General features: G+C 41.9%; 1 protein-coding gene across 5 annotated transcripts in view; it reads right to left on the reverse strand.

Annotated features, from left to right (window-relative positions):
- LOC143289568 (dynamin-1-like) overlaps positions 1-24,106 on the reverse strand; it is a 79,451-nt gene extending 55,345 nt beyond the window's left edge. For 4 of the 5 annotated variants that reach the window (XM_076598590.1, XM_076598589.1, XM_076598586.1 and 1 more), the window contains exons 1-5: positions 23,880-24,106; positions 7,608-7,681; positions 6,243-6,392; positions 2,704-2,907; positions 880-978 (exon numbers count right to left, since the gene is read on the reverse strand). In XM_076598590.1, the coding sequence (XP_076454705.1) occupies positions 880-978; positions 2,704-2,907; positions 6,243-6,392; positions 7,608-7,681; positions 23,880-24,043 (691 nt within the window). In that variant the 5' untranslated portion in view covers positions 24,044-24,106. The remainder of the gene's footprint in view (positions 1-879; positions 979-2,703; positions 2,908-6,242; positions 6,393-7,607; positions 7,682-23,879) is intronic. The other variant, XM_076598587.1, reaches the window with a different exon arrangement.
- Positions 24,107-26,070: the final 1,964 nt, after the last annotated feature.

Genomic DNA, 26,070 nt, shown 5'->3' on the forward strand with positions numbered 1-26,070 from the left:
CTAATCCTACGCCTTCCCCGCTGCATACATACGTCCCACTCAGTCCACCTCACTAGCACACACACACACACACACACACACTGCATGTATTCTGAAGTGCAGACTGTCTAAAATTACACTGCGTGAATTGACAATAAAATGAGGAAACAAGACAGACAGAAAGAGACACACATACATCCATGCACACCAAAACCTCCTCCACACACACACACACAAACATATGCTCCAACATTCTCTCTCTCTCTCACACATGCACTGAATTGTCTCACATTCTGTCCATGCCCATAGTCCTCATGCACGAGCACACACACACACACACACACTGTCACTTATACATGTATACACACATATGCTCTTGCATTCTCTCTCTCACATATATATACACATACAATGATACATGCTCTTGCATTCTCTTTCTCTCTCACATAAACACATGTGCTGCTGCAATCTCTCCCCCCCACTCTAGCCATCCGACACAAAACACACATGCACACACACAAAACACATGCGAGCACATGCTCACACGCAGTAGACACACACACACACTCACAACAGACACATGCACAACAGAAACACACATACAAACCAGACATACACAAATACCCACTACAGACATACACACATAATATAGAAACACACATACACACACTACCGACTCACACAGACACACACACTGCAGGCACAACACATACATTCACAAACACATACACACAACAATAAAAACACACCCACACAACAGACACACACACACACCCAACCCACACATTCACAAACACCCTTAAACACACACACAACACACACACACACACACACATGTATACACACACACACACCCAACCCACACCCTCACACACACTACACACTCCACCAGTGACTGACCTCTGCGCAGTGGCAGCAATCTGTTCTCCAGGATGTCTCTGGCATCTGTGCCCTCATCCATCAGGTCCAGTTTGGTGATGACACCAATCGTGCGCAGACCTGACAACGAAGATCAGAAATTGCACTGCTGTGAAGGAAAGAGAGAGAGAGTGTGTGTGTGCGTGTGGTGCATGTGTGCATATTATATATATATCTAAATATTCCGTTACTGGAAATGAACAAAATCTCATCACCACAACAAAAAGATATCAAACATCAATACTACTTTTGGGTTGTTTTTTTTTCTTTTTTTCACAAACACTCCCACCAGACTCACATACACCCCCACCCCCATCCCTTCATATTCAACCCAACTCCACACAGCACAACCCAAATCCACACAACCCGACCCAACCCACCCCCACACAACCCAACGTAACTCACACAACTCAACGTAACCTACACAACACAACCTAACCCACCCAACCCAACCCAACCCAACCCACATAACACAACCAAACCCAGCCCAACCCAACTCCACACAACCCATTCCAACAGAACTCCACACAACCCATTCCAACCCAACCCCCCACAAACCAACCCAACCCCACACAGCACAACCCAGCCCCAAAAACCAAACCCAACCCCACACAACACAACCAAACCAAACCCCACAACACAATCAAACCAAACAAAACCCCACAACCCTACACCCCCCCACACAACCCAACCCCACACAACACAACCAAACCAAACAAAACCCCACAACACAATCAAACCAAACCAAACCACACAACCCAACACACCCCCACACAACACAACCAAACCAAACAAAACCCACAACACAACACACCACCACACAACCCAACAAACCCCCACACAACACAACCAAACCAAACCCCACACAACACAACCAAACCAAACCCCACACAACACAACCAAACCCAACCCAACCCCACAACACAACAAACCAAACCCCACAACACAACAAACCAAACCAAACCCAATAACACAACCAAACCAAACCAAACCCCACACAACACAACCAAACCAAACACCACAACACAACCAAACCAAACCAAACACCACACAACACAACCAAACCAAACCAAACACCACAACACAACCAAACCAAACCAAACCAAACCCCACAGCAAAACTAATTCAAACCAAACCCCACAACACAACCAAACCAAACACCTGCACAACACAACCAAACCAAACCAAACCCTGCACAACACAGCCAAGCCACCCCCTACAACACAACCAAACCAAACCCCACAACACAACCAAACCAAACCCCACAACACAACCAAACCAAGCACCTGCACAACACAACCAAACCAAACCCTGCACAACACAGCCAAGCCACCCCTACAACACAACCAAACCAAACCCCACAACACAACCAAACCAAACCAAACCCCACAACACAAACCAAACCAAACCAAAGCCCGCACAACACAACCAAAGCCCGCACAACACAACACAACCAAACCCCTGCACAACACAACACAACCAAACCCCGCACAACACAACCAAACCAAACCCCGCACAACACGACACAACCCAACCCAAACACGCACAACCCTACCAAACCCTGCACAACACAACCCAACCCAACCCTGCACAACACAACCAAACCAAAACCCCACAACCCAACACCCCCATACAACCCAACACACCCCCAAACAACACACCAAACCCCCACACGACCCAACACACCCCCACATGACCCAATAAACCCCCACACAACCCAAAACACCTCCACACAACCCAACACACCCCCACACAACACAACACACCCCCACACAACATAACACACCCCCACACAACTCAACCCACCCTGGGGGTCCACCTCCTTGGCGATCTTGAGGGCGTCCGAGTTGGCCAGGTCGGAGTTGGCGGGGGTGACGGCCAGGATGAGGCAGTTGTCCTTGGTGATGAACTCCATCAGCATGGAGCGGATCTGCACCTCAATGTCTGGTGGCTGGTCCCCCACGGGAACCTTGGTCATGCCCGGCAGGTCAATCAGCGTCAGGTTGAGCACTGTGCAGAGGACAGAAGTTGGCAATTATTTGTATTTGTATTTCTTTTTATCACAACAGATTTCTCTGTGTGAAATTCGGGCTGCTCTCCCCAGGGAGAGCGCGTCGCTACACTACAGCGCCACCCATTTTTTTTGTATTTTTTCCTGTGTGCAGTTTTATTTGTTTTTCCTATCAAAGTGGATTTTTCTACATAATTTTGCCAGGAACAACCCTTTTGTTGCCGTGGATTCTTTTACGTGCGCTAAGTGCATGCTGCACACGGGACCTCGGTTCATCGTCTCATCCGAATGAATAAAAATAATAATAATAATAATGTACATTAATATAGCGCCTTTTCTCTCTTATGAGCTCAGGGCGCTTTACTACATGAAAGAAAAAAAAAAGACAAATTACATAAATCATTCATGACCACTTTTCTCTCCCCCCCCCCCCCTCACCCCCCAGCCCCCAGAGATTCTGATCCATTTGAATTTCCAATCCACACTGTTAGGTTGAAGCCACGATCCTGAACTTAAAACACTGTAAAAACTGTGAAAGCAAAAAAACAAGCAAACAAACAAAAAATTACTATATAATCATCAATCTAAAAATAAGGCAAACCACACTAAATGAACAGGCATATGAACATATACAACTAAAAAAAATGGCTGCTGACAAAGTCAGATAGATCCTGAAAGACATGGCAGGGTCAAATATTCAAAATACAGAATCCCCCCCCCCCCCCAACACCCCCCTGTCCCAAGCAAGAAGAAGAAGAAGAAGAAAAACCCAAACCAAAAAAAAACAAAACAAAACAAAAAAAACCAACAAAAAAACCAATAAAACAAACAAAAACTCAACAACAACAACAAAAAAAAACCAAACAAAAAATCCCCAACAAAAACAAAGAAAAGAAAAAAAAGGCAGCATATAATGCCCAATTTACTGAAAAGCTGCCGCCAACACTAGAAAAAAAAGAAAAAATAGAGACAATAAGAATGAGACAAGATTGAGGAAACCACTGCTGAAAGTGGTAGATCCGACCAGGAAGATGAGGTATGGACAGAATGTGACAGTGATGATGATGAAGAGGGGAAGGTGGAGGAGGGCAAGGAGGAAGAGAAAGGGGAGGAGGAGGAGGAGGAGGAGGAGGAGGAGGAGGAGGAGGAGGAGGAGGAGGAGGAGGATAAGGAGGAGAGATCAAAACAGCAGATCATTCTATGTGTACAGGACAGGAAAGATTTGACAGTGGAGGTTCAGGAAGAGGTTCTGGAGGAGAAGGAGGAGGAGGAGGAGGAGGAGGAAGAGGAGGTAGGATGATGAGGATGAGGATGAGAGATCAAAACAGCAGATCACTCCATGTGCACAGGACAGGGAATCCAGGAAGGACAAAGCAGCAGGAGGGTGGACTCTCAAATGACAGGACGACGACAAAGTAAGAGTTTTCAAGTAACAGAGAGAGAAAGGTTTGAAAAGTCACCACATAAACACAATTACCCTCAGACAGCAATCGCTTTGAACTTCAAACCTCTCTCCCTCTCCCTGCCCATCACCACATAGCCAGGATAAACATGTCTGAAACCAACAAATGTCACCTTCCTGGCTGCTACGGACACCCGGCACTGATCATGGGGCGATCTATTGGCTTTCACTGACTTGGAAAGCAAAACAAAAAGCAAAAGGGGGCAGGGGAAGAGATAGAGAGGGAGAGAGTGTGTGTGTGTGCAGGGAGGGGACAAAAAATTTACTACTAGACTGATTACAGCTGTGCCTGTTCTTCCTGCTGGGACGTCTTGAAACGCCCTCCTCAGTGCAGACAGATGTCCATGTACCCCTGGGTGTGATTACAGCTAAACAACTGAAAGAGATCATCTGCCTCAACCAACGCTCGAGTGTGTTGACAAACCATGCCAATCTGAGCCTCAATTCTTCAACCGACACTCGAGTGTGTTGACAAACCATGCCAATCTGAGCCTCAATTCTTCAACCGACACTCGAGTGTGTTGACAAACCATGCCAATCTGTGCCTCATTTCTTGAACCAACGCTCGAGTGTGTTGACAAACCATGCCAATCTATGCCTTTTTTTTTTTAACCAACGCTCGAATGTGTTGACAAACCATGCCAATCTGTGCCTCATTTCTTTAACCAACACTCGAGTGTGTTGACAAACCATGCCAATCTGTGCCTCATTTCTTCAACCAACACTCGAGTGTGTTGACAAACCATGCCAATCTGTGCCTCATTTCTTTAACCAACACATGAGTGTGTTGACAAACCATGCCAATCTGAGCCTCATTTCTTTAACCAACACTCGAGTGTGTTGACAAACCATGCCAATCTGTGCCTCATTTCTTTAACCAACACTCGAGTGTGTTGACAAACCATGCCAATCTGTGCCTCATTTCTTTAACCGACACTTGAGTGTGTTGACAAACCATGCCAATCTGTACCTCATTTCTTTAACCAACAATCGAGTGTGTTGACAAACCATGCCAATCTGTACCTCATTTCTTTAACCAACAATTGAGTGTGTTGACAAACCATGCCAATCTGAGCCTCATTTCTTCAACCAACGCTCGAGTGTGTTGACAAACCATGCCAATCTGAGCCTCATTTCTTTAACCAACACTTGAGTGTGTTGACAAACCATGCCAATCTGTGCCTCAATTCTTTAACCAACACATGAGTGTGTTGACAAACCATGCCAATCTGAGCCTCATTTCTTTAACCAACACTCGAGTGTGTTGACAAACCATGTCAATCTGTGCCTCAATTCTTTAACCAACACATGAGTGTGTTGACAAACCATGCCAATCTGTGCCTCATTTCTTTAACCGACACTTGAGTGTGTTGACAAACCATGTCAACCCGTAGGTGGAAACAGAACTGTTTTAAAACCAGGTTGTTTTTTTTTCAATGTAACCTGTATATATGGCACTGGCAGTCACATGACAGTTGAGCACATATTATCATCAACCCGCTAAATGTTGAAATGCCACATTCCTGTTCTATTATCAGTTCTGGTGTTGTCAACATTTAGTGACTGTAATGCACACATTTTTTTTTTCAAGTCTTTACTGAAAAGTCCAGTAGGTTCGCTGTAATAGGCTGATTAAAAGAAAGGAAAAAAAAAGACATTCATTCCAAGAATGTTGTATTATTAATCTTTATGCTTCACATGTATCCCATTTGTTCCAGTGGTCAGTTGGTGAGGTAGTGCTTAGCTTTTTGTTTTTTTGAAAGCTTCTAAATATTACATTTTTTGGTGAGGTCGTGTTAATTTTTGCTTTTTGAGTGCTTCTACTAAACATTACATTTTGTGAATAAGACGTTAATATCCACTAGAACCTACCATGGGGAGAGTAGACTCGTAAGCCGATGGGGATGTTGGAGATGCCCTTGTTCTGTCCGGTGGCGCGGTCAGTTTCATCCTCGATTTCCTTCCGCACCAAGCTGAAATCGGTGAACTTCTTGCCCTTGGTGTGAACAAACTCTGCATACTCTGTAACAAGAGGAAAGGAATAAAAAAAAAATATATATATATAAAAGTTTTCACTGCTTCAACAACTTCAATCTTTGCATAATAAATAATACACAGAGATTCACGGGTTAACACATACACAGCTCCAGGTAAATGAAAAGAAGGCTCCAATGTGTTACAGGTCAATAATTTCTTATCACACTTCTGTCACAGACCGACGAACAAAACGGATGACAGATCCAGAACAAACTTGATAGTTATATGCCGGTGCTGTCACCTAGTACACAGTTTTGATTTATGCTGTTGCTGTGCCAGACATTAACTTTCCTTTATGTCATGACATTTCCGCTTACCATTAAGTCTTGGCAATCATCAATAACACCTGTAACATGCTACACACACACACACACACACACACAGTGACACACTCACACAAGGTGACGCGGTGGCCGAGTGCTAATGCATCCGACTAGGAATCAAGTGTCCATGGGTTCCAGTTCCACACTTAGACCTGGATTTTAAATGCTCCCCCTTACCCCTCCATTAGACCTTGAGTGGTGGTCTCTGGTTGCTAGTCTTTTGGATGAGACAATAAACTGAGGTCCAACAATATGCAGCATGCACTTTGCACATGCAAAAGAACCCACAGCAACTAAAAGGTTGTCCCTGGCAACATTTTGTCCCCAGTTATATGCTTGAAGCAACAAGATATATGAAAAAAAAACAAAGAAAACTTTCATAGAAAAACAAATTCACTCTCAGATATTTAAAAAAAGAAAGAAAAAAAAAGGGTGCTGAAAAAAGAAAAAGAAAAAAAGGGTGCTGCTGTTTTGTGACAACACCCTTTCCCCAAGGAGAGCAGCTCAAATTTCATGTAGAGAAATCTGTCAAGACAAAAATAGTACAACACACTGTCACTCTGAAGATCTTTTCTTACACACAATTCCGCAAGTTCAGCACAACTGATTCGTTTCTGATTAGCAAGTGCTTTACAAAAATGGGTAAAAACACACACACACACACTACACACACATTTCTTGATCACACAGAATCTAAAAAGACAACAACAACAACAATAAAAAACTGGAAAAGGAAATTAGGCAAAAATACATAGTAACATACCCATGCATATACCTTGACCATTCCATCATTCTTATGCCAGAGGATTAAAAGCATCATGAAAAGAGAAACTGAGAGGAGCATTATGCAAAAAAACAGGTAGAGAAGCACACTCACCATTTCTTGAGTTGAACAACTGCAGTACCAGCGGTCGTCTGGTTACAATGCCGGAGCCTCTAGGTAAGAAATCTCTGCAACACAGCAACAACAGGTGTAACTAATTATTCATCGCAATCTCTCTCTCTCTCTCAAGTCCTGGTCTTACAGTTTTATTTTGATGTTCCCTTCAATGTCTCACTACGATCAACTTCGGATCCACTCTGTTTACGCATACCCAGATTCAAACACTCGACTATTGGCCGCCGTTCTTTCTCTGTCTCTGGACCTTGCAATTGGAATGAACTTCCTCTTTTGCTTCGTCAAGTCTCCACACTCAGCTCTTTCAAGTCTGGCCTTAAAACCCACCTCTTCCCAAAATAACCTCCCTTCCCTGCCTCTTCCTTGTCTTTAGTTTCTCCAGTTTTAGAGTTATGCATGTGTGTGAATGACTGGTGCGATAGCGCTTTGATTTGTCTCTGCACAAGATTCAGCACTATATAAATACCATTATTATTATTATTATTCATTCTGAATTTACTTTCTTGGAAGTGGATACATGATTGGGGCTGTGTGAGTGAGTGAGTGTGTGAGTGAGTGAGTAAGTGAGTGAGTGTGAGTGTGTGTGTGTGTGTGTGTGTGTGTGTGTGTGTGTGTGTGCGGGTTGTGATTTAGGGGGCTGGTGGTGGCGATATGAGGGTGCAATAGTAAGAGGATCATAAGCGTACCTTCTTCCCAGACACATCTACAGAAAACTTAATTTATTTCAAACCCTACAAAATATTCTTTTAAGCTGTTACTTTTGCTCATCTCTTTCATTCTTGTGGTTGTGCTTGGTGGGCTATCCAGGCCTGAACAACACATCAGGTCAGTATGGTGACAGGCATGACACATAGATCCATCCTCCCTAATTCCTCTTTTTCTTTTTTTAAAGCATGTGTGATGTAGCTTACACATGGATCAATCAGCAAGCCCTGCCAATTGCTTGAAATTGAAACTGAAAGTGAAACAGCTGTTACGGAGGGGTGGAGCTACCTTTCCATGGCTAAATCAAATCAAACCATGTTGCTCAGCACGGCCCTGCTGACCACAACGGGGCCATTTCTGGGCTGCGTACATGTCAGTTCTTAAAACTAGCCGAAAGGAATCCAACGCAACATCAAAAGGTCCATCAAACAACATTTATCATTAGAAAGACCAGTCCAACCATGTCTTGTCCAGTTCATGTAAAAATTTTAATCAAGTTAAAAATATTGAAAATAACATAAAAGTATTAAAACCCCACCTACATTTGTTTCGGTCCATGCAAATTTTAAATCAAGTTCAAAATGTTGACTTCCTCTAGGAACTTAAAATAAAATTAGTATCTGATTAGTATCTGAGGGGTTCTACAGTGAAAAGTTAATGACACTGATACATTGACTAAACAGCTCAATCAATATGCTGCTCTATTTGTAGGAAACCAAATCCCCTGGAGTTTGTCGAAAGCCAAAGTTAACACTATTTTCCCCATGTTTGAACAGCACAGTATACTGTCCTATCTGCAGGAGAGCAAACCCTCCTGTTTAGTAGCTAAGAGTTAACACCTTAACACTATGATTGAACAAGTTCAATATACAGTCCTATCTGCAGGAGAGCAAACCCTCCTGTTTAGTTGCTAAGAGTTAACACCTTAACACTATGATTGAACAAGTTCAATATACAGTCCCATCTGCAGGAAAGCAAACCCTCCTGTTTAGTAGCTAAGAGTTAACACCTTAACACTATGATTGAACAAGTTCAATATACAGTCCTGTCTGCAGGAGAGCAAACCCTCCTGTTTAGTGGCTAAAAGTTACCACCACTAACACTGTAACTGAACAACAAAATATGCCGCCCTATTTGCATGAAACCAGTCCTTTCCAGCAGTTAGAAGTAAACGCCACTGACAGAAGCACACTATGATTGAACAGCTCAATATATACTGTCCAATCTGCATAAAACAAGACCTTCCAGCTGGTAGCTGAAAGTTAACATCACTTACAGTGTGATTGAACAGCTCAATATACTGTCCTATTTGCATAAAACCAAACCCTCCTGTGAGTAACTAAAAGTTAACACCACTTCACACAATGACTGAACAGTTCAATACACTACCCTGTCTGTATGAAACCAAACTCTCCTGTGGGTAGCTAGAAGTTAACACCACTAGCACTACGCTATGACTGAACAGCTCAATTAACACTGTCCTATTTACATGAAACCAAGCCAAACTCTGAAAAAGACCCATAGAAAAATGTGGGAGACGAAGAGGCAGCGGATGCAGCCAGCACAGCATTCTGTGCTTCATTGATTTCCTGTGAGGGGGTGGGAAGGGGTGGGGAGGTAGTAGGGGTGGGGACCTACAGAAAATGAAAAAAAGAAAAGATGAAAAAAAAAAAAAAAAAAAAGGAAAAAGAAAAGAAAAGTGGCTGAATAACCAGAGTCAGCCAGCAGTTGATTTTCTCTCCCCCCCCCCTTCCCCCAACCCCCTCCATCCCCCTTCCTTCCAGTTCCAGCCTCATTCCCTTCTGCAGAACAGCGCCATCAGCCGGCCAAATCAATCAATCAGTCCTTTACACATTCAATACTCCTGAATTACTGGTGCTACTACTACTGAAGGGAAGGTGGGGGGTGCGGTCTGTTGGTTGGTTGGTTGGTTGGTGGTGGCGACAAGGCAATACCACCACAAACATCCTCACTATACTGAGAAGGAGGGAGGGGGGAGCTCTGCTCAATGATTTTTTTCCCCCCTCTCTCTGTCCTGGTTCCTCCTGTTGTTTCTTTTACCCAAGTCACTGAGCCAGTCTCCTGCTCTCTGACTTAGCCTTCATCCTACTTCATTATATTCCCACCTATTCCTCAAGGCTTCTTATGACGCACACACACACACACACACATACACACACACACACACACACATATATATATATCATATGCGTCACGGACACTCTGAAAATGGCTACGATGCACTGTTTTCCTCAAGCACACCTGGGGTGTTCTAAAAATATTCTAGAGCTGACACCAAAAGAGCGGAAATCCTGTATCAGACCTTCAGCCTGACGCTAAGATCGTCTGCTGCACCCTCAGTTACTTCTTGATACAGAAACCAAGGCAATTAGGACTAGAAGGTATGCATGATTTTTGTACGTGTGTAGCAATGTGCAGACATGATAGGAGCACAGCATTTGACTGACCCACTCAAGGTAGTCTGGGATCCTGTAGAATTATGGCAAAAGAGTCCATGTGACCCCTAAGATTTCAAACTTATGTTAAGCCCTGACTTAAAGATTGAGACATTTCATTGTCTGCAGAATACACAACTTCTACCACAGTACCAGTCCAATGGCACACTCAAGACTACCATGGTTAAAGCCTCCAGTTAAGACTCCAGTACTGAGCCTACACTTTCACTTTTCACTTTCAAAACGGGTTCAAAAGTTTTGCAGTAAGTGAGAATTACATACCATTGTTGTGGCATATTCCTTTATAGTTAAACACACTCACATGCTTATGTGTGCATGCACACAAGTGCAGACATTGAGACATACACAGATGTCTGTGTACCCACGCACACACATATTTATACACACAAACACACACACACTTCTTGACTGTGAATCAACATCTGCAGATCTGCTGTAACTTTCATTCAACCTTTCTGTTTCATTTATCAAAAACAACAACAAAACAAACCCCAAAACAAACAAACAGGCACAGTCGTGCATGAATGTAACGCACATTAATGCTAGCTTATAACAATAACGACAACAAAGAAAGGCAGAGTCTTCGATGAATGTATGTTAAAATGTATGTATGCAGTGTGTGTGTGTGTGTGTGTGTGTGTGTGTGTGTGTGTGTGTGTGTGTGGTCACATTTTGGTGTGTGTATGTAACATAGATATAATGTTTTATGTTATCAAAAGCGTTTTTGTAAAGCACCTAGAGCAGATTTCTGGATAGTGTGCTATATAAGTATCCATTATTAATGTATTTTAACCATTAATGGTCTTTAACACAAAATGAAGTTACCCTTTTCTGTCACCAAATATTGTATGCAAGCATTGCCCATACATGGTATGCAAGCACTGCAATAATGCACGCATCAGTACAATATCACTACCATGTAAAAAAACAAAACAACATATGACCAAACCCCATCCCCTTCACACACACAAAGTCACACACACACACACAAAGAGTAACACACACACACACACAAACACAGACAAAGAGTAACACACACACACACACACACACACACACACACACACAGAGTGTGACTGGGCAACAGATGAATGGTGAGAGATGACTTGAGGGGACCTGCCAGCTGACGGGATCAGCAATGCTTATTGATTCAGTGGCTGAGACTAGAGAGAGATTTCCTTCTGCAGATCAATTTCTCCACCCAAACATGGTGTCCCCCCCCTCCTCCCCGCTCTACCCCCTTCCCCCATTTTTATACATATATATATTTTCAAGACATGTTCCTGCCCCTTTCCCTTTAAAACAGCTCTGCTTTTAGTTGCATTTCCAATCTCCATTTGAAAAAGTTTTACTTTGAACACAACATGCAGAATATTTAGATACAGGGGAGGGGGGGAGTTGTGATGGAAAGTCTTTGAAATGTTACATGACAAAAAACAAGTAATGTGTTCACACTATATAATTAGTACCTGACTGATCGCCCATTTGCAACAGTTCAGTGCTTAGTTTTGGACCATTTGGAGATTCATGAATCTTGCGGTCAACATCAAACAAACTGATATGACAAGTAAGACAAGTACAGTATTCACTTCAACTATTTAAAAAAAAAAAAAAAAAAAAAAAAAAAAAAAAAAATCATATGTATAAGGCAATGTCAAAGTTAGGGCCAGGGTGGAACATAGCAATATCATTCACAGCAAATGCTGAGGCATCATCATAACCACAGCACAAGTCTTCCACACATGGGCCTGTATTGCCAATGCTTGCAGAAAAAAAACCAGAACCAAACCAACCATCCCAAAACGGGAACCCAATACACAACTCCTACAACAAGCCATACATTCTGCTCCACGCCTCTCTCCCTCTCTTTAAAGCAAACGAAGGGGAATGGAGATCAATACCCAGCCAGGGAGGAAGGGAACCCACAGAGCTGTCATGTCCCTATCGCCGACACTGACCTGAATGGAAAGAGTGACGCGAATGAAGCATGTGCATCATCCGAAGCATGAAGGGGGCTTCGCGTTGGATGAGGAGCCGTGGATTTCACAAATATAATGTAACGGTGTTACTTTTTAGTCTCCACTTATTTCTCTGTGTGAAATTCAAGTTGCCCTCCGCTGGAAGAGTGCTTCAATACAGTGTGCAGCACCACCTTTTTTTCTCTCTCTCTTTTTTCCTGCCTGTAAATGTATTTGTTTTGCTGTCGTAATGGATTTCTCTACCCCCCTTTTTTTTTTCTCTAGGGACAATCCTTTAGCTGATGAGAGGTTGGTTTTTGTTGTTGTTTTTTTTGCTTCAAGTGATTGCTGCACATGGGCCCTCGGTTTCTTGTCTCATCTGGTAATTAATACATAAAATGCAATACAATAAAAATGCAATATAGGTTCATTATCATGCAACACGATGCAGTACATTTCTCAAGTTTTCCCTGTTTACAACGGGTCTACCACGTAAAGACCTAAAAAAAACTCTGCTGCCACATGACAACCACCATAAACACACTGCTCTGCAAATCATAAAGTTCCCCACAGGCCACTACACTGCCTACATTACCTCACCCTGTACTCCACCCTTCCCCTCTTGTCCCACCCCCTAATTTTCTGTATCCCTTTTCGAGGGGGTGGGGGGGGGGGGTGGGGGGGGGGGTAGGGTTAGGAGAGTTTGGGTGGGGGTGGGGGTGGGGGGTTAGGGGAAGGGAAAGAAGAGACTGGGTGGCACAAATGAGGAAGAAAATCAATGGTACGTTTTTTACTCACGACTCTCTCTCTCTCTCTTTCTACCTTTAGTTTCTGTGTAAATCTGCACATACCGGGAGTTAGTGGGTATGGTAAGACGGCTCAGAATGTGTGTGCCGTTCAGGAGTTAGCAGAACTTTGGAGCACAGTTTCTGTTAAATTCCAGGAGACTGTCATGGCCTAATTTTGCCATTCGAGAAACCTCAGGAGAGTTTATGTAAACTGCCACTCCACCCCAAAAAAGAAGTGTGGCATACCATATGGCTGCCTGAATGGCAGTTCGTTACTGTAAAAAACAACAACAACAAAAAAAACAACAACAAAAAACACTGCTCAGAAATGAGTGAATCTGGGAGCTTTTGGCCAGCAAGCATGAAAGAAGGAGAAATAAAAAGAAGGGGAAAAAAACTGAGAAAGCTCTCATCTACATACTGCACTTCTGCCTTTCAGAAATCAACCCCATTCAAAGAGTCTATACATGTGCACAGACTTATTTTTTAAACATCTTTCATTCAAAGGTTTACAGATCTATAGAAACAATTACAGCCTGTACATGCACTGGGAAGTAAAAACATATGATAATACTGCTGTGTATACTGACCCTACCACATCAAAACAGTATAGGTAGAACAGTAAATATTTGTGAACACAATAATTCTGTGTGATAATGATATCAATTGTTGTAAAGCTTAGTCCTGTACTAAACATGCATTTGGTGTCCATTTCCATTTAAAAAAAAATTTTTTTCTTATATCCCAAACTGCCATAGCCATTCTTAAAATAAGTTTGTAAAATTCATATGGCTGTTTGAGATCCTTTATTAACAGTTTTATTAACATTTGTAATGTTGCCTTTATTGATTATACATAATTTGTAAACAAAGAATTTGGCTATCAAGGAGATATATTTTTAGAACAGTTTGTTATCATTATCCAAAACATATCAATGCTTAGCTGTAAACAGATTTGTTTTGCTCTCATGCACAAGCTTGAAATGATTTGGAGTGGGTGGGGCAGAAGGGGTGGGTGTGGGGGGGGGGGGGAGGGGTGAAGGGCTTAATGAAAGGGAAAAGAAAGGATGGGAAATAATGCACACACAGTAACCTTTCCCTGAACCTGTTCAGCAACAACAGAACTGAACTGCTGAGAAAGAGGATGCTGGCTGATCGCTTCTGGCTGTTCTAAACAGGGAGAACATAATGTTATAATGAACAGGGTCACTCCCCCCCACCTCCCCCCCCAGGTCCCCCCACCCGTGACGTGTTATGTTGTTTTGCATTCCAATTACCTAAAAGTGGATCCTCACATCTCTTGACTCTGAGCTCCCTATACAGATTACGCCCGGCACAGCTTGCTTTATTGTAGTGTTTTCTTCCATGTTGTGTAATTAATTAACCCCTTGACCGCCTGCTGCTGACAAGTTTGCTTGTCAGTGAAGGGCTGCTGTCTAACTCAACTGTGGTATGGTTGAGGGTTCATGACGGAGGATGGCAACCATTCTGTAAGTGGTCTTTTTACCTTAACTTTGATTCTGCTGTACACAGTTATGGACATGTGCATTCGCGCACTGTTTCACCTATTTGCTGTGAAAAATGTGCAACCCCCCCCCCCCCATATACCCCCCCTGGCACCCCCCTCCCCCCCATGATCCATCACTTTAACATCCTAAACAGTCACTCAGTCACTCAAGTTTAAGTTTAAATCATGTGACAATTACACTAGTTATAGACCTGTATCCAAATGTGTACGTGACATATAATGTTGTAATTCAGTAATACATATATTCATGATCTACAGCTATACTACCTAAAAATAACAAAATAAGACGTTGATAATTGCAAAAGCCCACAACCACATACCAAATCTTTTTCTATTGTCTATGAATATAATAACTGATCGGCCCAGGACAATAACAATGAATGAATGAATGGATGTGTGTACATTCCCTCAAGTGTATGTTCATGTACATAAATTTCAGCGTGTGTACACATACATGGAAACGCATGTAGGCGTAACAAGCACAGTATCAGGTTTGTGCGGTGTCCAAACACAGGACAAGTTTTCGGGGTGTGGTAAGAAAAAAAAGGTCAGACAGGGTTGAGAAAAGAGTGGTCATGAATACATGAACGATTCATGTAACTTGTAACTTTTTCTTTCATGTAAAAACGCCCTGAGTTCTTACAGAGAAAGGGTGCAATGTTATAAATGTAAAATATCATTATTATTACGAGTGTTTATTACTCAGAGTATAAACTATAATCCAGAGAGCAAACCTCATCTGTCAGCTCTGATGCCAGGTGCCACAGAGAGCCATGGATCCAATTCCCCCCAAACATGGGCAAATGTCCAAAAACTCTCAGCTTCCAAGACTGGGGGGACAACAACCAGAGAGGGGGCAAAGACAGCATTGTAGCAGGAGAAGACGGGGCACTTGGGAGGGGAGGGGAGGGGAGGGGAGGGGAGGGGAGGCAAGAGCAGTGTGAGAGATCAATAATCATCTTCAACCAGGTCAGAGAAATCCATGGCCAAAGCAAAGAGGACGAGAACTGCTGAGTATAGGATTTCGCTCCCGATTCAGAAGAAATCAACGTATCAATTTACCGTGTGATTCCTTGCAATATTTTCCACACAAACAGAATTCCTTGCATTCCTCTCAGTCTCTGTGATTCCTTATGTTTTTTTGAAACAGCTATATTTCTTGATTTATTACCCTGCGGTTACCCACGTTTTACACACAGTAGATTTCCACGCATCCTTACCCTGTGATTCCCAATGTTTTCCATGTACAGCAGATTTCCACAAATAGTTACCCTGGTATTCCCTGTAATTTCTGCAAAGCAGATTCCCACATAATATTCTTACCCTGTGATTCCCTATATTTTCCATACAGCAGAATTCCATATACTGTAACCCAGTGGTTCCACATGACTATGTTTTTTTTCCCAAACAACAGAATTCCACAAATTAGTGCCCTGTTATTTCCCATGTTTTCATACAGGAGGACTGCAATAATACTAATAATCAATGATAATAATACTAATAATTCATAACATTTCTATGGCGCGATATCCAGTACTAATGCCCCCCCCCCCGCCCTCCCACACACAAACAAACAACAACAATGAAATAACATCAACAAACCAACCAACAACACTTTTCTTGCTTATGTTTTCATCATCTTGTAACAAAGTATCTGTTACAAAAAAAAGAAAGAAAAAAGTTTACTTTCCTACTTGTTTTTCTTCACAAATACGGTTACACACATCACATGACAAGATTTTTTTTGTCAGTGGGTGGAAGTGGGAGGTTGGAACTTTGTGCTAAAAAATACCTCATGTGGCTTAATTATGTCACTTGGACAGATTTGTTTAATGCCCTCCTTCTCTCTGTGTGTGTGTGTGTGTGTGTGTGTGTGTGTGTGTGTGTGCGTGCGTGCGTGCGTGCATGTGTGTGTGTGCGTGTGTGTCATGGTGTGTGGTGTATACTTGTGCACACATCAGTGTGTATCAAAATAATCATGAAAGTTCGAGTATGAGTGTGTACTTCACTTGAGGGAGTGAGGGAGTGAGTGAGTGAGTGAGTGAGTGAGTGTGTGTGTGCGCGTGTGTGTGTGTGTGCGCGCGCGCGCGCGCGTGTGCATGTGTGTGCATATGTGTGTGCGTGTGCGTGTGCGTGTGTACTTCCTACAAGACAAAACACTCAAAAACCACCTACACAGCCAAAGAGATCAAACTAGCAGTCATGTAATAGGTTATAACAATCGACACAGACAGCAGTGGGTCCTGAACAGGAAATCCCAAATGTTCGGAGTTAGTCATCATAGGAAGTCAACAGAATGAAAAGGTCCGAGGTTCAAAATCCTGGTGAAGGGTCAGGATTTCCCCCTCAATTTCCCACATCATGATCAACATTTGTGCTCACCAGATGCGGATGATCGCTATGTGCAGGACCTCTGTGAGTTAATGCAGGACTGTTGGGTGTGCGGTCAGAATCTTGGCAATTAATCAATTTTTTTATTTTCTAGATGTGTTCACCATATGAATGCAAATGAGTTACCAATGGGAGTTATTATGGCTTTTAGAGAAGTTTTTTCTTTTTCTTTCTTATAAATATTAATAAATGAATAAATCTACAAGTACAACAAGCACAAGTCACACGAACTTTATCAGTTCATGACAAAGCAGAATTTGAAAAGGGAAAATTCAACACCCACCTCCCACATCATTAACCCCCCAAAACAACAACAACAACAAAATCACCAGCAATGACAGAAAACAAAACAAAAGCAAAACAATCAGCCACCAACCAACCAAACCACAACCGGAAACTATACGACCCATCACCAAACAACCGAAGCCAACCAACAACCCCAAACCAAACCATCACCCCTCCCAACCTAACAACCACCCCCAACCAAAAAACCACCCCCAACCTAACAACACAACCACCCCCAACCTAACAACCACCCCAACCTAACAACACAACCACCCCCAACCTAACCACCACCCCCAACCAAAACATCCCACCTCACAACCACCCTAAACCAAATCATCACCGCCAACCAATCATCCCAACCTTACAACCATCCCAAACCCAATCACCATCCCCAAACAAACAACAATCCCAACCTAATCACCATCCCCAACCAAACCATTACCAGCCTAACAACCATCCTAAACCATCCCTAACCTAACAACCATCCCAAACCATCACCAACCTAAGAACCACCCCCAACCTAAAAACCATCCCAACCTAAGAACCACCCCCAACCTAACCACCATCCCCAACCAAACCATCACCAACCTAACAACCATCCCAAACCATCCCCAACCTAAGAACCACCCCCAACCTAAAAACCATGCCAAACCATCCCAACCTAACAACCACCCCCAACCTAACCACCATCCCTAACCAAACCACCAACCATCCCAAACCATCACCAACCTAACATCACCAACCTAACAACCATCCCAAACCATCAGTATCACCTACCTAACAACCATCCCAAACCATCACCAACCTAACAACCATCCCAAACTATCACCAACCTAACAACCATCCCAAACTATCACTAACCTAACAACCATCCCAAACCATCAGCATCACCAACCAAACAACCATCCCCAACCAAACCATCCCAACCTAACCACCATCCCTAACCTAACCATCGCAATCCCCAACCATACAACCACCACCAAACAACCGAAGAATAAGAAAACACAGCCAAGAAAAAGAATTCTCTTTATCTTTGTGTAAACTGTAATGTGTTGGAAAGAGGGTAAGATAAAGAGAGAGAGAGAGAGAGAGAGAGAGAGAGAGAGAGAGAGAAGGGCTACTACCACTCTGAACATTGCTTTCTTTTCTGCATGATCTGAGAGCCTGTGGACTGTAAACCGTAAAACACACACTGATCATAACACAGGCTGCACAAAACATACATGTCTACAACATACAGTCACATGACAGGGATTGCTTCTACCAAAACGTGCTCACGTAAACTAAGCCACGCCTGGATTTGATGTTAAATGTCATTCAAACAGGTACTCGTGTTTGGTTTTGTTGGCGTGTCATGTCTGGGTCTTTGTGTGGGGGTGGGTGTGCTCATAAACATGTGCATGACTATGACTACGAGAGACACGGCGACAGAGAGACAGCATCTCCCTCTGTGTATATGCATTTTATTTGTGTGTCTAACTTTAAGCATACAATGCACGCATGTCAGTGTGTGTGTGTGTGTGTGTGTGTGACCGAGATACACATTCTAACATATATACATATATATAATAACACTTATGCAGCCATGAAACACACACACATATTATGCATGGCCACATGCTTTATAAGTTTATTATACATGCATGTGTAGTATGTTAATCAACATATTCAAACAGAGACACACCTGTCAAAAACACTTATAACTAAGGGATTGTGAAATGACTATAAAAAAAAAAGAAAAAAAAAAAGGAAGAAAAAACAACAAGAACAAAAACAAAAAACCCAACAACCCCCCCATGCCCCTCACCCCCCCCAAAAACCAAACAAACAAACAACAATGGTTTGCCAAAGGTCTCATATCCTTACCATTCAACACTGTCACATGATTAGTAAATTCATATCAAATAAACACAGACAGTGGTATTACTCAGCAGAACAACCACCGGCAGTCTCTTCCTGCTTTTCTCTTCCTACTCCTAGAATCCCTGTCTCTTGAGTCCTATGCCACAAACTGTCACACTGACACTGTCAACTCTCTCGGTGCCAACAACAACACAAAACAGGCGACGATGGTACATTTTTCCACTGCTGACACCACTGAAACCCTAACAAAAGGGCAGGTCCTAAAAAGGAAGAGGTGGTTGAAGACAAATTATGAAAAATGCATTTCTGGATTCGAAACATATAGGTTGATTCAGACACCCAATTGACATATGTACATCAGAAGAGGTCTATGTGAAGGGAGAAGAAGAACAGGAGAAAAGTGGCCGTCCTGAGTGAGTCAGCCTACACACGACATTACATAGTACCCACTGATACAGTCATAATTATGCAGTCTGCATCAATGTCAACTCAGAACAGATGACAGTACACAAAAAGTGAAACTGCATACTCAGATGACTGTGCAGTTCATGTGTTTTTGTTTTTATTGACTGACAGGACTTCTTTTGGAAATGATCATAAAACAATTCAACTGAAAATCTTTTGTTTAATTCAAACTGCAGTGTAAAGTCAAATAATGTCAGTAGGACAACTCTGACAAGTTTACATAAAATCTGTTCATGTAAAAAAAAAGAGAGAAAAATTCAGATTCATTTGCACTGATACTGGCTAGAAGAATCACCACTTTCTATCATAAAAAGAAATCCATTTGATCACCAAAAAACCAGTGACTCATTTTCAAAATTAATGCGTCAGGAAAAACATCCCTTTTTTCCTCCCCAATTGGCAGTTCCCCGCCCTCTCCCCTCACCACCCACAATGTGTACTCTTATTTGTAAACTGTCACACTCTTTTGCATGCGAAATGTTTAATATGTGTGCATGTGTGCGTGTGTGTGTGTGTGTGTGTGTGTGTGTGTGTGTGTGTGTGTGTGTGTGTGTGGTCTAATGTTGTTCTTGTTGCTGTTGTTTTTGTGCTGATCGCTGCTGCAAAAAAAGAAAAAGAAAAACAAAGAAAAAAGTTTTTGTTAAAGAATACATGCCTGTCTGTGCACACTTAGGCACTTATTGTGGCTCAGGAAAAATAATTACCCTGAAACAGTCAACAATCAGTGAATCACACACACACACACACATACACACACAAAGACATACACACAGACTGAGACACCCATCATACAGTATACAATGTGCATTTTAATCTGAACTGTAACTAGCATACAGTAATAGATACACTCATACAGGCTGGTACAGAACGCTTTCAAACAAAATAACATCTGCGCAATTTTCAAGGTCCAGTTTTCCAAACCATCATATTATAACCTCTCTCAACACCACACACATAAGCTGGATTTTTAAATATTCAAAACCAGTGAAATAAAAACAAAAAAGTGTGCCTCAGGCAGATGTCAGGAAATATTTACTGTGATAAAATGGTGCGGGCAGTAAGTGTTCTACTAGTGAAATCTGTCTTTGCGCTAGACCTTTGCGTGAGACTATTTCTTGTTTGTCATTTGAGTCGTACACAGTCTGAGCCAGATATCAGCTATCTGTCTTATCTTTCTCTGTGTCACACATACACACTTTTCCACACACACACACACACAAACAAATATTGGATTATGTTTAGCCCCGTTAATGCATATGTGTATTATTTTTTGTTGTCTGTTTTTAAGTCTGAAATTTTCTGGCACTGTGTTCCACTGCATTTCACAACACAGACGTAAGAATGGCTTTGTGTAAGCACAGCTGGTTCTTCAGTTCTTGGCTAATTTTTTTATCTTTTTGTTTGTAATGTTCATCTACTTGGTGTCAAACATCACAGAGACAGCAGTAACTTTTTTTCAGTGTTTGAAACTGTAGTTGCGATTATCTTACAGGAGAATTAGAAAAACCTTCAAAAGGATGGGTGATTTAAGATTTGTGTTCATGACTATGAGTCAGTGACTGATGGCTGATGCCAAGTAAGTATCAGCACTGATGCTATGCATGCATCTTGATTTATATCGTAAACAAATCTGCCCCACCCCTCTCCGTCACTGGCTTCAACTCTGCACCCCATCTTGTTCACTTCAATCGACTTCAGACCCACCCTGTTTCTGCACTGACAGATTCAAACACTCCACAGTCCACCACTGCTCTTTCTTTGTCTCTGGACCTCGCACTGAAATTCCTGCACTCAACTCTTTGAAGTCTAGCCTTAAATTAAGTTAAAACCTACCTTTTTTGAAAAAAAAAAGAAAAAAAGAAGCCCATCCCTTCCCTCTTTTCAACCAAAATTTCTCTAGCCTTCAAAATATACATCATTACACTTTACAGGGGAAAAAAAGTTTTGTCCTTCAAACCTTTGAATTTGAGTTAAAATGCATACTTGTGAAAGCCATGTGTGAAATTTGTTAAGTGATCTGATATTGTCTTAACACAAGATTTATCACTACACAAATCAATACATAAAACATATCATCATCACTATACATTTGCTCTTCAACCACAATGGGTCAGCTGTTTGCTGAAACTATCATACACACACACACACACACAATGACCTGCATCCCCCCCCCACCCCCCCGAAGCCCTCAATGTCCCAGTCAAAGTCCAAGCCAAACTGCTGGATTATATATATAATATACAAATTTTATATATTGATCTCAGATCTGAAATTTGCATGGCTCAGGTTGTAACTAATCTCTATCACTGTTGTGTGAACACATAGGTACATGCATATATGATGATGCATATATGTACACACACATTCTGATATGATATATCCACACATGCTCACACAATATACAGTGACTCTCACCCCACCACTCTCTCCACACACACACACACACACACACACACACACACAGAATGGCCTTGTAGTAGAACACCCCACTGGGATAACTAGGAAGTAAATGTCCTGGGTTGAGTTCCAGCGAGATCTGGGATTTTTTTTGTACTTTTTCTTGTTTCATTAAAAAAGAAAAAGAAAAAAAAAAAGTGCTGTACAGAGAGGCAGATGAAAGGGTGAAAATAGGTTTGGTCAGACTCAGAAGGTTGATCTTGAGTTTCTCATGAATATGGGGTCACAACTGTTTGCTTGCAAAGTGCATAGCAAATTTTGGAAAATCAAGAAATGGATTGAAAACTTGTAAAAAGAAAAAGGCTTAAAAAGTGTTATGAAAACTAAGAGTAAAACTGTTTGTTATAAAGTTATATGATTTAAATATTGTTTTTATCCAAAAGGAGAATAACTGAGAAGTCTTGATATGAAACTTCATTTACTGATTTAGTCAGCTAATGAGCAATTATAAGCATAAATCCAACTCATTCATTAGAAATCCAGTAAAACTGAAAGTTTATATTCAATCAAAAAATGATTTTGTGACTGTTTCAAATTCAAGTGTTTGTTGTATGTTTAGAAACAATAATGGGGGAAAATGAAATAGGTTTTTGTTGTTGTCGTTTGTTTAAAAGCAGTAAATGTTTGGATCATTAAAATGCAATATCCTACAATGATGAACTCCATCTACAACTAACTCCAAGTTCTTGTATGAATTTTTTATGCATCCCATCAGTCACAGTGACAAGGTGACAAAAAGCACAACTGTTTTTCCTGATGACCGAATTTTATGAGGACAATTTTAACAAATTTCTCTATGAATAATGTGCGCTTGGCAAAATACGTGATCTGCATAATTTGTATGCAAGTAAATCTGTTGAATAGACAAATGCAGTCGCATCTGTCAACAGAATTTGTTCACATCCAAGAAAATCTTAAATCCAGTCCGCATTTACCAAAACTTGAACACAAATTGTCCAAAAAAAATAGTCACTAGTTTTCCTGTGCCCTTCGGTTTTGCTGCTGTTGTTTTGGATAGCTCTCAATCTTCATGGTTACCAACTGAATTCTGATTGATTTAAATGACTCGAGAAACCATGACAAACCCAAAACAGTCCCGGGGCAAGGTAAGGTGCCGCCCCTCAGGCTTCCCACCACATTGCGACACACTTTGTTTGAAGACTAACACGACGTGTCTGTATTAGTATATATCAAATATGATGACAAACGATACAGAAACCAACAAAGAAATATATGAAGATAATTGTGATCCTTTTATCAACATAAACTGATCATCTTTGTCTATCGACAGAGCCTGGACCCTGTCCTTACCGGAAGTGAAACTCCTTTACTTACCTGCCAACAAAATTTTCGAGGACACTACTCTTGCCCGCACTTTGACTGCCCACAACAGCGATTTGCGGAAGATCAAGGGATAATGGTATTCCCAGTGATGAAAAAACATCTTGGAGCCTGTTCACAACTGGAATCAGTTGTTCCATGCCCACGTTCCCGGACATTTTCGCGATTTCTTGTGCACCTCTCCGCTACAGTTCATACATTTGGCATTGCGGAAGAAGCTGGATGTGACGTCACGGGTCAAACACCATTACTAATGAAAATGCGACCTGGAGCAGACGACAGCTTTTCGCCTAAGTGTTGAGAAACTTTCGAATGTCACTTTTCTGCTTTTTCGATGGCAAATCACAAACACACACATGTGACTTAGGATGCTCTACATGCATAGAAAAATTCGATAACTTCGCTGATAAAATGAACAATCGATGTTTTGTCACAAAATCGATCTTTGAAGACTGAGAACTTAAGAGAAACGGAATCCCTAGGGCCTAACAGTCATGTCTTCGCACATTGTTGTGTCACCTCTGCTGATGGCAGTGTGTTTATTTACTCAAGACTGTGTGTGAACTGGTTTCCTAATCGCAGTCACAATGCTGAAGCTTTCACAAGTTACATGTGTCAGTGCAGTGCTAACTTAGATAAGTGGCTCGCGGAAAGTCATCCAGTCGCCGGCGCTCAGTGTAGGGTGACAAAATAGGTATTTTTGGATGTAGATGTCATTCAGAGGGGAAAATGCTTGTTAATTTTTTGATTGACAATTCGTGTTCGAAGAGGCATTTCCTTTTGCTCAGAGAAGCACACTAAGGCCTATATTTAGTACCTATTTTTGAGTATTAGGCTAAGTGCTGTAAATAGCCTCAGTTGATGATCTTCGATGTTCAAAACTCCGACTCCGTCCACCTTGAAGTGTCCGACGGTCTGTGCAGCTCGACCCTGCTCGCCGGCCTGACAAAAAGATGTTATCCGCCGACACACTGTATCCATGCACACATACAACTGCAACAACACCCCAAACTTAAGTTCGCTTTGTACCGTGCTCAGGCTCACAGCCGTCTACCCATTCGTCCTCTCATCCTTCAAACTTTTGTGTTTTCCGAGTCATCAAGACGGCTGACGTTAAATCCCATGTGGCCTCCTCCTCCCCACACTGTAGCTTTCACAACTTACATATGTGTCAGTGCATAGATGGTCCGCCGAGAAAGTCATCCAGTCACGCTCAGTGTAGGGTGTCAAAAAAAAGAGAGGTATTTTTGGATGTATATGTCATACTGAGGAGAAAATGCTGTTAACTTATTTGAGTGAAATTTCGTGTTTGAAGAGGTATTTCCGTTTGCTCAGAGAGGCACACTAAGGCCTATACTGTAGTACCGGTGTGTGTGTGTGTGTGTGTGTGTGTGTGTGTGTGTATTTCTGTGCAGTGTAACTGATTATCAGGCATTGCCGATGAACAAACAACGCAGAATCCCAAGAGGAAAAATACCAGGAAAAAAACAACACTGATTGATATCCTAACTAAGCTTAGTAATGTCATATCTCACTGAGTCATTGAGGTGACAACCCTTCATTGACGAGCATACGATAATTGTCAGCAGGCAGTCACGGGTGGTCCCGGTGAAAAGAAGTACAGATTTGGAGTCAACACAAGAAATTCTTAGATATGGATAAATGCAATGCAACTAGACCAGTAGTTTACTGCCATCAAAACTGAAAACAATTCTGCTGTAAAATCAGAGTATCAGCGACTGTCCAGGAGAGGACATTTTTGAACGATAAGAATAGCTTGATCCAGTATTTCCATTTTCACTTACTGAACCATCTGTGAAAACTTTTTAAATCAGTGGTCCAGTAATAGTCAGAAGTGTTTCATTCACAACCGAACATGAAATGTTTGGATTGTTTGATTATCTAATATTTTGTGTTCTATAGAGTGTTTCCTACATGCCAGTATGATCATAAATTTGTTTTCCCGTCAAAGTGGATTTTTAATGAAAAAAGTTGTCTAATTGCTGATGGTTAACTCACTCAGTACGGCCAGTCCTCTCTTCTCCTCTACACAGACCCCTCGGATGTCCAGTGGGTGTCTGAATGACCCAACCTTTAGCTTCCGTCGTCAGAATTGTGGTATTCTTTGTCAACATTCACCTCTTCAGTATAAGAGCCTTCCGCTTGCAATATTTTGATGATGGTA

This window comes from Babylonia areolata, chromosome 14, assembly GCF_041734735.1.
Source record: "Babylonia areolata isolate BAREFJ2019XMU chromosome 14, ASM4173473v1, whole genome shotgun sequence".
Classification (NCBI taxonomy): Eukaryota; Metazoa; Mollusca; class Gastropoda; order Neogastropoda; family Buccinidae; genus Babylonia; species Babylonia areolata.